Below are 15,110 nucleotides of genomic sequence, written 5' to 3' on the forward strand. Positions count from 1 at the left end.
GGTGGGAGTCTGGGCATTCTCCTCGATCCTGGGGTGAGTGGTCCCCTAGCTCCTCATCCTTCATCTTGACTCATGACTAAACGTGGGGCTCTACCCTCCACTCGCCTGAAAAGGCCATACTCCTCAGACTAAGGCCATTACCTGCTTGGAGGCTCCAAATTAGAAGAATGAATCCTGTCTGCCCAGGGCTGTTAGGATCTTCTGAAAGGTGATAGTAGGGGCAGAATTTTATGACACCCCAGTCTTCTGGAGTTAGTAGCCCCTGAGTCTTTGCCCAGGTTTTTGACCTTAATTATGCGTAGCCTAAGTCTGCCAGCCTTTCACCAAGGTTGTCATCTTTCTGAGACACTAGAGGGGGAAGTCAGCCTGCTTTTCCGTGGCTTACCCTGCCTGCGGCCTCAGTATGGCCCTTTCTGTTATGGGGGTCCATTCATCAGCACTCATTGTCCTTACCTTAAATTCAATTAAGGCCTATGAGACTCTCTTATCATTTATTTTATTTCTTCACACTACTCATTTACTTAGCATTACTATTACTGTGGCTGTGTATTCCAAAACACTACTTTGGGTCAGGGTTTTGTTTATCTATGAGATATATTTTGGAGTAAGAGGAAGAAAAACAAAATAAAAGAAGGTTTGGCTTAGGCTGGGAGGAGAGGCAGAGCATGGGTCTCTAGACTGATCGGGACCAATCCAGACCAGGGATCCAGTCGCAGCAAGGTCACTTACCACTCCTTTGAACTTGAGATACTTACAAGTCATTTTATCTGTAAATGAAGTTTGCTAAGCTCTATCCTATAGGAACGTTGGCATTTCTGTACTATATAAAGCACTTGGCATACTCTTTAAGAAATACTGGGTCTGGGGGCACCTGGGTGGCTCAATGGGTTAAAGCCTCTGCCTTTGGCTCGGGTCATGATCCCGGGGTCCTGGGATCGAGCCCCGCATCGGGCTCCTGCTCAGCGGGGAGCCTGCTTCCTCCTCTCTCTCTGCCTGCTTGTGATCTCTGTCTGTCAAATAAATAAAAATCTTTAAAAAAAAAAAAAGAATCAAAGCTATTGTTTAAAAAGAAAAAAAAAAAGAAATACTGGGTCTGAATGAATGGCAGTTATTATTATCAATCCCCAAAATACCACCCTCCCATCTAAGTTTATTTTTAATACTGTAGATAGCAGAGAATGTTTAGTGCACAAGGACAAAAACAAACATTCTTAAGCTAACTAAATTAAAGTATCTTATTTTTCACTAAGACTAAAAGGAAGAGGCAAACCATGAATTAAAACACATTTTATTTTTGTTTAAAACACATTTTAACAATTTTTTTTCTCTATCTTGTGTTCCTAAGTATTTTACTGTGTTCTTCTTTCACATTTTCATGAAATGCCTATTTGCAATGCCATGTTATCTGCTTTTGGATCATAAATACAGTATAGATATAGAAAGTTTGTGACTTTCTTTTTCATATACCAAACCTACAACTCTCCCTTGTGAGACAGCAATAAATGAGATCCATGCCATTCTTAAGTTTATATTCTAGAGCTAAATGACCTATTACAAGAAAAAACACATTTGAGAACACCTAAATAAGTATAACAATATATGTTTATAGAAGCTAACAGTTTAGAACAAACAGGAGGAACATCTATGCTTTTTTTCCCTCCGATCCCTAGGGCTCTGCACTACTGGGAAGGTGCCCTCTTCCACCCCAGGGAAAAGCAGCCGCCCCGACTGCCTGACTAGACGCGGCGCTTGCTACGGGCCCCCTTCGCGGCAGACCCCCTGGCCTGGGGTCTGGCCCCCACACGCTCCTCCTCGTCTAGCAGAGCCTCCTCGTACAGCTGGGGGTAAGAGCTGGGCACCGTGTCGTTGATCTTGGCCATGACCTGCAGCACCTGCATCTTGCTGGTCTCCGCGCGGGCCTTCGGGCCCCACAGGAACTCGTGGCGCAGAGGGTCGCTGGCGGGCACCGGGCGGTACTCCAGGTAGCCCTGGCGCACCAGGTCTCGGGTGATGAGCTTGCGCGGCTCACCGAAGACCAGGTGCCTCTTGCCCTCCTGCACGCCCAGCACGTTGAGGAACTCCCAGACCTCCTCCTCGCTGGCGCGGTTGCCCTTCATGAAGATCACGCCCAGGAGCGCCATCAGGAGGCCGGACTTGGGCAGCCCCTTGCTGCCGCCGCCCAGGGTGCCCTCGCCGGGTTGGGCCAGCTTGCTGACCAGCCTGTAGGACTGGCCGCGGTCGTCGGCCTCCCGGACCTCCAGCCCGAAGACCAGCTCCATGCGCTGGGAGGTGAGCCTGAAGATCTCGGGGAAGTGCTCGCGGTACTTCCTGCCGATGATCTTCAGCAGCGCCACGCGCATCAGGGGCTCCCCGGAGCTGTGCTTCTCCAGCAGGAACTGCACCAGCATGCTGGCCTTGCGGATCAGGGGCGTTTTGCGAATGGCCAGAGGGGCGGCCGGGGCCGCAGCCGCGGCCGGGTTCTCAGCGCCCTGGTCGCCTGGCAGGCCTGGGGACCCTGCGCCAGGAGACCCAGGGGCCGGGCCACCTTCGGGTGGTGAAGATGGACCCGCCTCCTCCGGGGAGCCCGGGGGAGCGCGGGGGGGCTCTTCTGCTGCTGCTGGTGGTGCTGGTGCAGCAGCAGGAGCACCCCCGACACCCTGAGCCTCACCGCGGCGTTTCTCCCGGGCACGGGCCTTGTTCTTCTGGCGCCGAGGCATGGTGACACTGGTCAGGGCTGGCAGGCAGCGAAGGCACCTGGAGAGAGGGGCCAGTGAGGTGGGGGGAGCCCCTTCAGTGGAGAGGTCCCACCCTGGCTTTGCCCACGGCCGCCCCTGCAGGGTCCCTCAGGGCACTGCTCTAGGACCCTACAGGGCTCCCGTTACCCTGGTCAGCCTGGGCCCTGAGGAGGAAGGTGGTGTGAGCCTTGGGCCCCAGCCAGCCAGCCCTGCCGGGGTGTTACCAGGGTGACGGCAGTGTTCCTGAAAGTGAAGACCCCAGTATCCAGGTAGGCCTGAGGAGTGGGGGGTGGGGGAGACGGTCCCCTGTTAAGTGTTGGGAAGACCTGGGCCCCCACCCCCCTCCCCTGCTCTGAAGGCGACCCTGGGATCTTCCATGGTACCCTCAAGGAGGGAAGGAGGGAGCCTTCAGCCCACCGCTGAAGTCAGGGGCACCTAGTGCTGACCACTGATGGGAGGGCTTCTCTGCCCTGAATTCGTGGGGTCCTCGAAATGACGCAGAACCCCCACTCTGACTCCGTGTAGGACCTGGGGCCCTCCCTTCCTCTGACTGCAGGCTGCCCCTGCAGATTAAAGCTGAAACCTGCCTGAGACCTGATGGGAGAAATGATGGGATGTCTCAGCCTGACGTCCCTTTCTTGGAATGTTAAGGATCGACAGGAAAGGACAGGCCCTATTGTTCCTGGTTCCCGCAGTCTTCACTCCGGGTCCTCCCTTGCCCCGCTTCTGGCCACTCACGGTAATGGCGGCAGGTGCTGGAGACTCATTAGCACCCTGAGTGCCGGCACGACCCGGAAATCTTCCTTCTGCTGACCGGTAGCCAGTACCTTAGACCAAGGCCCCTACCGCCCTGAGTTTCTGAACCACAAAGTGAGGCAGCACCTCAGTCTTTAGACCAGCCCAGACCCTCCCAGGCCACGGCCAAGGCCAGGAGCGGAGACTCCACGTGGCCTCTGTTCTGGGGTATGGATTCCCCCCAATCGTCACAAAGGCCATCTCCTTCCCGCCAGTAGGCCTGGGGGTCTCTGCCTGTGCTGAGCTGAGCCAGAGCCCGGCAGTCCCGGGACAAGGCCTGCAATCCCCAAGACCCCGCGAGATAAGTGAAGGGACCTGGGGCTTAACCGCCATGTTGGGGCCTCCGAGCCCCGAGAGCAGGGGCGGAGCGGGGCAGGGCCTGTTGTACCTCTCTTTCCGGGGGAGTTGGGGCTGGGGGTTTGTCGAAGGTGTATCCCCAAAGTTGTAACCCGGGACTCCTCGCACCTCGACCCCTAATAGTATGCAGGACCCCTGTCTGGGCTCACCCTAGGCAGGATCTGTCGGACAACGCCTCAGCGCCCACAGCGTGGTCCGGAGGAAGTTCTCGAGGGCCAGGAGGTCCACTTCCGGTCATGTGGGTCTGGGAGGTGGGGGCGGGGCTCTGTGGGTGGAGCTCTTTGGGCGGGGTAGGGAGTGATGTGGGTAGTGTGTGGTGTGCTGGATTGCAGGGGGGAGTTCCGCAGGATCACAAAGGCTTTTGCTGAGTCTTAGCAGGTCTAGTGAATTCTTCCTCTGCTGTGCCGAGTGTGCTGGCCTGAAACCAAGGGTGTCTTTCATTCCCAACCTCCGGTAAGAAGTATTTGGGTGTCTGAGCTTAGCTGCATGCCCGGGGCTTCCCCAGTCTAACAGTCAGATGCTGGTAGCTTTTGGGGGGGCCTCTGCATTTTGATGAGGACTTCACTCCCTGAATCGTCTCTCAGTGTCTTTCCTTGATCGCTTGTGGGTACTGGGCAATCTCCGTTTGCTGATTTGAGGTCAACCCCTCATTATAAATGCCATCAAGTCCCTGTGATTCCTGATGTGAACTGAAGGTATACTTCTTTGGGCTACTCCTCCCTAAGGCCTTCTAGAAGTGGCTGCAGGAAAATGAGAATCCTCTGGGGTCCAGTGTTCTGGGATAGGGATCTTGAATGGAGTTCTTTACAGTCTTAGAGTTCTTCCCTTTTGTAAATGCAGCGCCGCCCCCCACCCCCACCCCAGCATGGTCCTCAAGAACCCTGTGGAGAAACTGAGGTACTTCTAAGCCTGGTCGCTTACCCTAGGGCCTCTCCTGGCTGACATCACTGTCATTTCTGAAAGTTTCGTGGGTAAGTTTCTGCCTTCTGTATAACTACTATGATACTTGGTATTCTATTTCAATATTTACGTTTTGAACATATAAAAATTTTATATACACACACACAATGTGATGCCTTCATATGATCATACACTGTGAAATGATTATCAAAAACTAGTCAACCTATGGCTTTCCATAGTTACCATTTTCATGTGTATTCTAAGAAATCCCATTTTCAACAGTGTGCATGAATCAGGGGGACATTGTGCTAAGTGAAACTGGCAGACCCAGAAAAACAAATACTATATGATCTCACTTACATGTGGAATCTACAGAGAGAACAAAGATATAAGTCACAGTAACAGAGGAGAATGGTGGTTACCAGAGGCTAGGTAGTGACAGGAGAGGGAGAGATACTCAGGAAAGGGTACAGTCTTTCAGTTATGAGTAAGTTCTGGAAACCTGTACAGCACAGTGACTATAGTTAATAATAATGTGTTATTTACCTGAAATTTGCTAAGAGACTAGATCTCAAGTGTTCTATTTTCATTCATGCCTTAAAATCTACTGAGATGGCTACAAAAAATAAAGGCCCAGTCCTCACCAACAAAAGAAATTTATAGTAGTTATTAGGGCAGTGTCCGGACCCACTGACTCAGACCGCCTCAACCAACCTAAACTTTGGTGCCGTCCTGGTATACCCTAGAGTCCTGGCACATGGGCCCTGAGGAGCTAGCTGCCTTCAGAGAGGTTCCTTCCGTGAAGCACCAGTAATTGAGTATCCCAGGGCAGGGCTGGGAAAATCAAGGCCAAACCTAAACTCTTTCCGCCCACCAGTGCTGTCTTCTACAGACCTGTCTCAACTTCAGGGTCCGCCCCCACACAAGTCCTAGTTCAGTGCACACTTAGTGCCCCTCAGGGCTTTCGCAGTATGACTGTTGTTGATCTTGTGTTGTTTATTCCTTTAGTTTTTCCAAGGGCTGATTCTGGGCACAGGAAACAGCGGCCTGCGATCAGTTTTCATCTTGGAAGCTACAGGTAAGGCTCTAAATCTTTAAATAATTTAAGGGGAATTTATATCTGTATACTATTCTCTTCCCCTGAATAAACATATTTTACAGCTCCATGTGGAACATTTTCTTTCTCTATCAGTACATTTTTTTAGTTGCCTCCATAAATACCTGCAGTTTTGTCAGGTTTCATTTTTAGGTGCCTTTTAGGTCTGTTGCTGTTGAAAATGGTACGTCATCCCTACGTGTTCTGATTCGGGATTGATTTTGTGTGACCAGGCTTCTGATTTTACTATAGGGATTTTGTATATACTAGCAATTTGACATTCCTTATATATTTGAATATTGTGTTTGCTTATTACTTTAGATATATTAGTTATGAGATTAGTATTATTATTATCTGTTTCTTTGTATTATTTATACCTCTTATTTTCTCATTCTTGTGCATGGCTGTGCCCTGCTATGCATTCATGTCCCAGTTTGTGGGACTGTAATTCTGTTTTTGCAAACTTTATTGGGAATGCTTCTAATATTTCACATTTATGTATATTTGCTCATGATTTTACAACATGGAAATTCCATTGAAGAAGTTTACTAAAAGTTATTATCATGAAATGGTGCAGAATTTCTGTCAAAAGGTCTTTCTTTACCCCTGCACGTTGTCAGATGCTTCTCCCCTCCCCCTTCATGTAGTGAATTCTGATTCATATTTTCTAACATGATACCATGTTTGCATCCCTTGGACTTACGTCTTTATTGGCCACTGTATTGCATATGCTGTGAAGTTGTTTATGTTATTTGTCTCAGTAGGAGTGAGCCCAGGTCAAGTGCTTTTTTTTTCAGGATATCCTTATTTGGTCTTTGTATCAAAGACAGCTAAGGCATTAGAGCAGGTAAGTCATTTCCCTTCTTTTTGTATAGTTTGACAGAGTTTATATAGAAGTTTTATTCGTTTCTCCTTCAGCATTTGGTTTAAGGAGACTTCACATTTGGCTGGTCCGGGAACATTTTGAGGGTACCTTGTGTTTTACCTACAGTTTTAGTTTATATGGTTAACGTAAGTTTTCTATTTATGTATGAACCGATTTAATCATTTCTCTTTTGCTGAAAAATAGTCCATTTCTCTTGGATTTTTAAATTTAAAGGCATGCTATTTAAAAGAAAATCACATTATCACTGAAATTCTCAAACATTCAGAGAACAGAATATTGAACCCCGTGTACCTGGTTCTCAGCATCAACAATACTCAGCAGTAACAGGAAGAAGCTTAATCGGATTGAAGTTTATTTGTTTGTTTAGTGGTAACACTTCTCCAGAGGGCCCGCTGTGCACTTCCATTAGGAAGTACATAATGTCTGTGATCCCTTTGTGGTGATGTTAGCAGTCACTGAGGATCATCACCCTCATCCATTAATCCATCAGGGGCTGCCCAATGGTAATTCTGTCATTCCTTTGTCTCTATTAGCTAAAATAACTCTCTAGGTAGAACCTTTTCCTTATCTACCTTTTGTTATCCTGACATCATGGTAAAAGTATTTAGATTGTTAATTACAGCCTATAAATCTCCTCTACACACAGACTTGGTAGAATTTTATTTACTATCACTTGTTTCTGCTTCTTTCTTTTGTAACTGGTAAGACCTACAGAAGGTGCTACAGAAATATTTGTAAAGAACTGGCTTTCATTATTTGGCTCTGCTGTCATCTGCGTCATCACTTCTGCATTCATCTTCATTATTCCTGCCTTCTAATTATCTGGATGTAATATGCTGCTGTTTCAATAACTCTTGAATCATTTGGATGCTTTAAATATTTTTCTGGTAAATCTGTTTAGTGCTATCATACCCAAGTAGCATTTGGGCCCTTTCCCACAGCTAACACTGTAGACCTTTATGTGTAATACTTGAAATTTTTTTAAGTTGAGTAAGTCTCTCCATTATTCTCCTGAAATTTTTTAGTATGCATATATACACTGACATATGTGATCGAAGTTTTTCCTAGGAATGAAAGGAGGATTTCACGTTAAAAAAAATCAATCAGGGCGCCTGGGTGGCTCAGTGGGTTAAGCCGCTGCCTTCGGCTCAGGTCATGATCTCAGGGTCCTGGGATGGAGTCCCGCATCGGGCTCTCTGCTCAGCAGGGAGCCTGCTTCCCTCTCTCTCTCTGCCTGCCTCTCTGTCTACTTGTGATCTCTCTCTGTCAAATAAATAAATAAAATCTTTAAAAAAAAAAAATCAATCATAGTGTTTTATGAAATTTACCACTCATTCATGATAAAAAAAACATATATTACAAGTAAAGGATACCTACAGAAACCACAAATAAGGATAATCTGTTATATCAATAAAAGTATTTGTAAAAGTTCTCGAGTAAGACATCAGGATAAAAACATACACTTTAATTCTGCAGTAACAAGATGTTTGACCATGAAATTAAGGAACAATAGCTTGTAAAGTACCATAACAAATACTGGCATCTAATATATGTATTTATATATAAAATACATAATAAAAATGAAATATATACAGCTGCTATATCAACAAATTAATGAAAACCTGAATAAAGAGTATTATCCTGTTCATGGAAAGAAGTACTTAATATGGTAAACATGTTAATTCTGCCCAAATGTAATCTACAGTGTAGATTAATACCCAGTCTCCCCAGAAGAAACTACATAGCTTTTGTATATGAAGTCTGACAAGCTGATTCTGAGCTTTAAATTTACTTACAAATTACCAAGAATAATCAAAGAGCTCTTAATAAAGAAAAATAGGAGGACTTACTCTACTAGACATTAAGAATCATTTTTTAGAAACCGTAGCAATTAAAAACGTGTGCTATGTGTCAGTATAAACAAAGAAACCAATAGAACTGAATAGAGTGTCCCACAACACCCACTTATATGTGAACTTCTGATTATTAAAACTGTCATTGTTGAGAAGCAGAGAAAGAACAGATTTTTTTTTTTTTTTAACTAAGATAGGACAATGGAGCAACTGGAAATCCAAACTGAAAAAGAATACCACTATAACACTTCCCTCATGCTAGACACAAAATTCAGTTCTAGAAGGGATTAAAAACCTTCCATTATTTATATTATGACAGTTTTCAGTATTACGTCACAGGTGAGAAGAGCAAAAAGATCGTATAGTCTGTCAACTAGAAGGACACCAGTATGGGTCAGATAAAACATTTGGAGGGAAAGAGATGAAAGAACTTGGGGACATCAGTCACTTGAGTAACAGAAGGACTGGGGATGATGCAAGCTGGAGAGGAAGAGAAGAAATGGCAGCTCGTTCAGGCCCCTTGTCCCCTGCTTATCTGGCCTGATTACCATTATGGGCCTTCACTTTCAAAGAGAAGTACTTATGTACTTAGTGCTAGCTTGGGAGAAAACTCCCTGGGCCGGTGATCCGTCTATCCCATCCTCCCCTGCCCTAGTCCCTGACTGACCTGTCAATCTCTGGATCTTAAGAAAGCATAACCTGGACACTAGTGTTATAGACAGTAGTAGTAGCAGTAGTGACCAGCGGTGTAGGACTGACTACAGACACACTAAAGAGAACCAAGAATGCGTTTGGAACTTAGAGAAGGTTCCAGCTCTTGCAGATGTGATGGGAGCAGTGTCCCACCTCCTTCTCCAGCAGAATGAGTATTCCTGCTATGGGGTGAGAAAACTGGGAGCCTGGCACTCTCCACCTCCCCCCTCCGCCTTTTTTTAATACTTTACCTTTTTTTAAAATTTGAGTTTAGTTGTCACATAATGTCACATTAGATTCAGGTGTACAGCTTAGTGATTTGACAAGTTTATGTATTATGCTATGTTTGCCACAAGTGTGGCTACTATCTGTCCTATTATATTAATAGTACAGTGTCACTGACTATATTTCTTATGCTGTGCCTTTTTCCGCCATGATTTATTCATTTCACAAGTGGAATCCCATAGCTCCCCTTCACCAATTTTGCCGAACCCCCATCCCCTTCCCCTCTGGCAACCATCAGTTTGTTCTCTATAGGTCTGATTCTGCTTTTCCTTTCTTCTTTTGGGGTTTTGTTTTGTTTGGTTGGGGTTTTTTGTTTTGTTTTGTTTGGTTTGGTTTTGGTTTTGGTTTAGGTTCTACTTAGGAGTGGAATCATATGGTATTTGCTTTCTCAATCTGACTTATTTCACTAGCGTAATGTCCTCTAGGTCGATCTCTGTTGTCTCAAATGACAGAAGCTTATCCTTTATTATGGCTGAGTAATATCTGTGTGTGTGTGTGTGTGTGTGTGTGTGTGTGTGTAAAACATTTTCCTTATTCATCTGTCTTTTGATGGACACTTAGGTTGCTTCCATATCTTGGCCATTATAAATAATGTAGTTAACATAGGGGTGTGTATATCTTTTGGAATTAGTGTTTTTGTTTACTTTGGGTAAATACCCAATAGAACTATTGGACCCTGTGGTATTTCTGTTTTTAATGTTTTGAGGAATTCTGTACTGTTTTTCAGAGTTGCTGTACCCATTTACATTCCCACCAACAGCACATAGATGGCTCCTTTTTCTCCACGTCATTGTCAATGCTTGTTATTTCTTGTCATTTTGATGATAGCCATTCTAACAGGTGTAAGGTGATAACTTGTTGTGGTTTTGATTTGCTTTTCCCTGATGATTAATGATGTTGAGCATGTTTTCATGTATCTGTTGGCCATCTGGATGTCTACTTTGGCAAAATGTCTATTTAGGTCTTCTTTGGCCTCTCACCTTTTTTTACACCTGTGGAGTTGTCCTGTAGATTCTACTACTTATCTGGTCTCATATGGAGACCCACAGTAGGGTTCAGAGTACTTTGGGAGCAAGGAAGACTTCTCTTCTCCTCGTTGTCATCAGGGCTACTCTGAGCGGAGGGAGGTCAGGAAGCAGGGAGTGGCCATGATTCCATAGTGGGCAGATGGCATTGATTGAGTTCACTGTGAGTACCTCCTCCTCCAGCAAGCGAACTACCACTTGTGTCTGGAGGTGTGTGAATGGGGACTCTCCACAGTCTAAGTGGTATCTGGAATTTTAGTGAGAAAGACTTAATTCTACCAGTCTGTCCTTCAGTGTGGAAAGAGTCATCCAGAAGTAAGTGCAAAGGATCTGACGTTGAGGAGAAATGGAGGAAAATGGTGCTGTTTTGGTTTTTCTCATTGATATGATCAGGGGCAGCTCTCAGCCCAGAACAAGGCCTGCCTTTACCTTGGATCTACATTCTTACTTCCAGGTACCCTCCTTCAACTTTGACAGAGTGAACAATTTCTCCATACTTACTCAAATGTTTCATGAACCTATTTTTACCTGTCATCAGGTAACTATTTTAGGCTTAAAACCTTGGTATACAAGGGATGAAGACTGAAAGAAAGAGTTAACATCCAAGTAAATATGGTTAGATCCTTTTGTCTTCATTTTCTTTTTCTTTTCTTTTTTTTTTTTTAAGATTTGATTTATTTGCCAGAGAGAGAAAGAGAGAACACAAGCAGGGAGAGTGACAGGCAGAGGGAGAAGCAGACTCCCTATTGAGCAAGGAGCCTCAAGTAGGACTCAATCCCGGAACCCTGAGATCATGACCTGAGCTGACGGCACACGCTTAACCAACTGAGCCACACAGGCGTCCCTTGTCTTCATTTTGTACTGCTGCTGCATAGCAAATCAGCACCAAGTTAGCAGGATAAGCACAACTTTATTATCTCACAGTTTCTAGGGGTAAGATGTCCAGGTAAAAGTCGACTTTGGTCTCTGCTTTAGAGTATTACCTAGTGGCATCTAGGGTGTCACGTGAGCTGTGTGGTCAGCTGAAGGCTAAACTAGAAATAAATCTGAGCTCTTTCACGTTGTGCGCAGTGGTGCTCAGAAGCTGATGTGGTTTTGTTGTTCTGGTGGTTGTTGTCAGCTGTTGGCTAAAGGCTAGGCTGCAGTTCCACGACATGAGAACCAACCCATACGGGCCCTCTCCACAGGCACTTGACAGCATCACAGGCTTTTTCCTCAGGGTCCCCCACATAGCAAGAGCATTTCTGTTAACAAAATGGAGTGTTATATAATATTGAGAGTTAGGGGAGTCCCATATCCCCTTTAGGGCCTCAGGGCAAATAAAAATTTAAAATAAGAAAAAAGTACAAATATTGAATCATGTACACCTGAAACTAATAAAATACGATATGTCAATTACACCCCAGTAAAAAAAGAAAAGAAAAACTTCAGTTCTTCCTCGTGCAGATCAAGAAATGAGACTCCTTGTAGAGCATTTATTTTAACAAACTTGTAAATACTTTCTCTGCCCCTCTGAGACCTTTGTTACTCTTAAGAGCTGATTATGCTTCTTGCCAGTTTGCATCCTAGGAATTTTTTTCTGAAGTAACTAGGAGTCAGGCCCTTGAAATGTGAACATTAAGTAAAATAGCACCCCTGTCTCCCAGTCTCCATGAAAGTTTCACTTCAGCACCTGTCTCCAAGTTGTAAAAAACCATCTCTTGTCACAAAGAAATGAGAAGTTGTTTTTCTTTTCTCCATTTATTTGAATAAAGGCAATGAACTAACAAAGATGCTCTCCCCCGCCCCAAATTACCAGGCAATTTTTGGATGAACGATGTGTAGTAAATGGTGTTGTCAAGTCCTCTTACTTGAGGAATAGTTAACTATTAGCTTAAGATTATGGATGTAATGGTTTGTATCTATTTGGCTACCATAAAAGCTTTCTGTCTTATTCCTCTTTGGTAATGTGATGGGTGTCACATTCTGGTTCAGTTATTATTAAAAAATAAAACTGTTTTCTCTCTTTTCTATGTTTTGTGGAGAAGCATTTCTGAGTTGGCAGGAGATTCTGTTTCCAGTTAACACCGCAGCAAATTTGGCAATGAGAGTAACACTTCTGGAAGTTCCTGAATCGCGTGAGTAAGACGTTCTGTGGACACACAATAGGTAAGAGACTTTAACTTATAAAGTCTCCCTTCTGACTCTCCGCTCTTTCAGAATACTTGTCAGAAAAACCAACCTCTCTGAATTCGAGATTTTTCTCTTAATTAAGCATGAGACTATGGGCTCTAAAATCCCATTAGGATCACCATTGGCTTTGATTATAGAAAAATATGGGAAGCTGGAATTATTACCTACAGTTCTTTTTAATATGTCCTCTCTGTGTCACATTAGGAATGATATACCTTGAAGAATCTTGTCTTGCAGTGACCTGAGGACACTTCTTTTAATTTGTATAAATTAATGTATTTGTAGGGGTTCTCAAAAGGGCCTCATCTCAACCAAATGAGTTACTGGAATGTATGGGATTCATATCATTCATATAGGAAAGTTAAATATGACTTGAATAGCCAGAAGGAAAAACCGGGGGGGGGGGAAAAAGAAGAGGAAGTAAAGGAATTAAAAGCCCTTTTCTCAGCTATACCCGCTCTCCGCTTCCCTGCTTCTCTTTATTTTTCCCCACATTAAATCAAGTCCTGGAAGGAAGGAGGCAGTGATCTTCTAGTTGTATTGTTGCCTTCCTTTGTGGATCTCCCTGCACAGAGGAACGAAGGCATAACTTTGTTAACTGCTAATGAATTACCTGCCCTGCTTGAGGACACAGGTTTGGGCAAGTCATGCTCTAGCCTGGGTCCCCTTTATATCTTAGCCAAGATTCGACCTACAAGATTCCCATGTCATCCACACACCCAGTAGCTAGGAAAGAAGTATGATAAACATAATTACAAAATAACAGAATTTGAATAAAAGGTGATGCACTCACATAAAGGCAACAGGATGAAGAGTAGTTGAACTAGTCACTTGGGACAAAGCAAACAAAAAAAGGTGTTAAGCTGCTAAATGTCAGTATGGGTAAGTTAACTGAAAGACCCTAGAACTTATATTTTTCTGACTTCAATATGAGGAAAACCAGCCCTTCCTACTGGGACCACCAGCAATTTTTTTTTTCAGGTGGGGCAGCCTCTTTACTGATCAGACATATAGTGGCTGCGAGCAGTGGGGGGAGCTGGGCTACAAGCTGGGGTAATAGCCTTCCCTCACCCCAGGCCCCCTGTGGACCACACGCCGCCCCCCAAGCAGGTGGACCTGGTCTGAGAGGCAGGGCCTGGAGCAATCTGTTTCTTAGGAGGACAGACCAAGTGTCACCCCATTCACTTTGACTCAACCATCCCCCATTCCCCTCTTCTTTAAAATCCTCAGTTTGATTCCCAGAGTCCAGAGTCTCTCATGGTTCGTCTTCCCCTCTGATTCTGCCCCCCTTCATTTTTCCCTTCCTTCTACTAATGTCCTCCATGCTGTTCCTTATGTTCCACAAATAAGTGAAACCATATGGTAATTATCTTTCTGTTTGACTTACTTCACCTAATATAATCTCCTCCAGCTCCAACCATGTTGATGCTGACAGGCATCTCTTAATAAGATTTTGAAACTAGTAATGGCCATGGGTGTCTGTGTCTCACATGTGAGAAAATTATTTGGAGAGACGGAGCAGTTACTGAAGGGCCTAAGCCATCGTGCAGATGTTACTCACATGACTAAGGGAAACTCAGGAGAAACACAACTCTTAGTTAAAAATTTAGATTACCAGGCTCTAGAGTTGGGTAATATTTTATAAGGAATTATACAGTAGCACTCAGATAACTTAGGCAATAAAGCATCACAACGATTTGTAAAATTAGTATATGATAGAGAAGTTTTGCATGTTGATAATCAAGAATTTGCTTTAACCGTCCACTATTAGTGTGATATACTTAAAGGTTTTTCCTCCAAGGTAAATAATGTACTGAATTTATCCTACTTTATTTTTGTAATTGCTTTGCCTTATAATTTACTATGGACTTACTGGCTATGTAGATGGCTGCAGTTTGCCCAGAGAAAGATAGCAGTGGCAATGGAGAGAATTCGTAAAACCGTACTGTTACTATTTTGTAGTAACAAAGGTAGGGTATCATAAGGATAAATGAGTTAAAAATAAAAAAAGTTTTATTCTTCTGGTGCCACTAAATGGCGGGGTGGGGGGAGTCTCATCACCCTCACCTTTTTAAATAGCATTTACTTTAAAAAGATGTAAATAGAAAACCTTTCTCTTGGAAAAGCTGAAGAAACTTCTCAACAATTTTGCATCCCAGGAATGTTTTCGTTTGGATAAAGCTATCACAGAGGACCACCCCAGTGAGCATGCGCAGTTAGGAAGAAATAGGTGTGACAAATGTATTGTATCAGCTTGGTGACATAGAAGAGGAAGGTTTCTTTTTGACTTTGCTTTTTCTTCAGTTGCTTGCC

The 15,110-nt window shown here is 44.2% G+C and overlaps 1 protein-coding gene and 1 long non-coding RNA gene across 3 annotated transcripts; one reads left to right on the top strand and one right to left on the bottom strand.

Annotated features, from left to right (window-relative positions):
* Positions 1-1,328: 1,328 nt before the first annotated feature.
* On the bottom strand, positions 1,329-3,495 carry LOC125092093 (melanoma-associated antigen B17-like). The gene is made up of 2 exons (XM_047716401.1): positions 3,474-3,495; positions 1,329-2,754 (listed from the first exon to the last, which is right to left on the bottom strand). The coding sequence occupies exon 2, from the start codon at positions 2,715-2,717 to the stop codon at positions 1,737-1,739; it is 981 nt and encodes a 326-aa protein (XP_047572357.1). The 5' UTR covers positions 2,718-2,754; positions 3,474-3,495; the 3' UTR covers positions 1,329-1,736.
* A 580-nt stretch (positions 3,496-4,075) lies between these two features.
* Positions 4,076-12,773, top strand: LOC125092095 (uncharacterized). Of its 2 annotated transcripts, none has more exons than XR_007124820.1 (4): positions 4,076-4,125; positions 4,263-4,340; positions 5,806-5,865; positions 12,653-12,773. It is a non-coding gene; the product is annotated as an uncharacterized LOC125092095 (long non-coding RNA). The 2 variants fall into 2 exon arrangements; XR_007124819.1 differs by having other exon boundaries at positions 4,266-4,340.
* Positions 12,774-15,110: the final 2,337 nt, after the last annotated feature.

The sequence above is a fragment of the Lutra lutra genome, chromosome X, assembly GCF_902655055.1.
Source record: "Lutra lutra chromosome X, mLutLut1.2, whole genome shotgun sequence".
In the NCBI taxonomy this organism is placed as follows: Eukaryota; Metazoa; Chordata; class Mammalia; order Carnivora; family Mustelidae; genus Lutra; species Lutra lutra.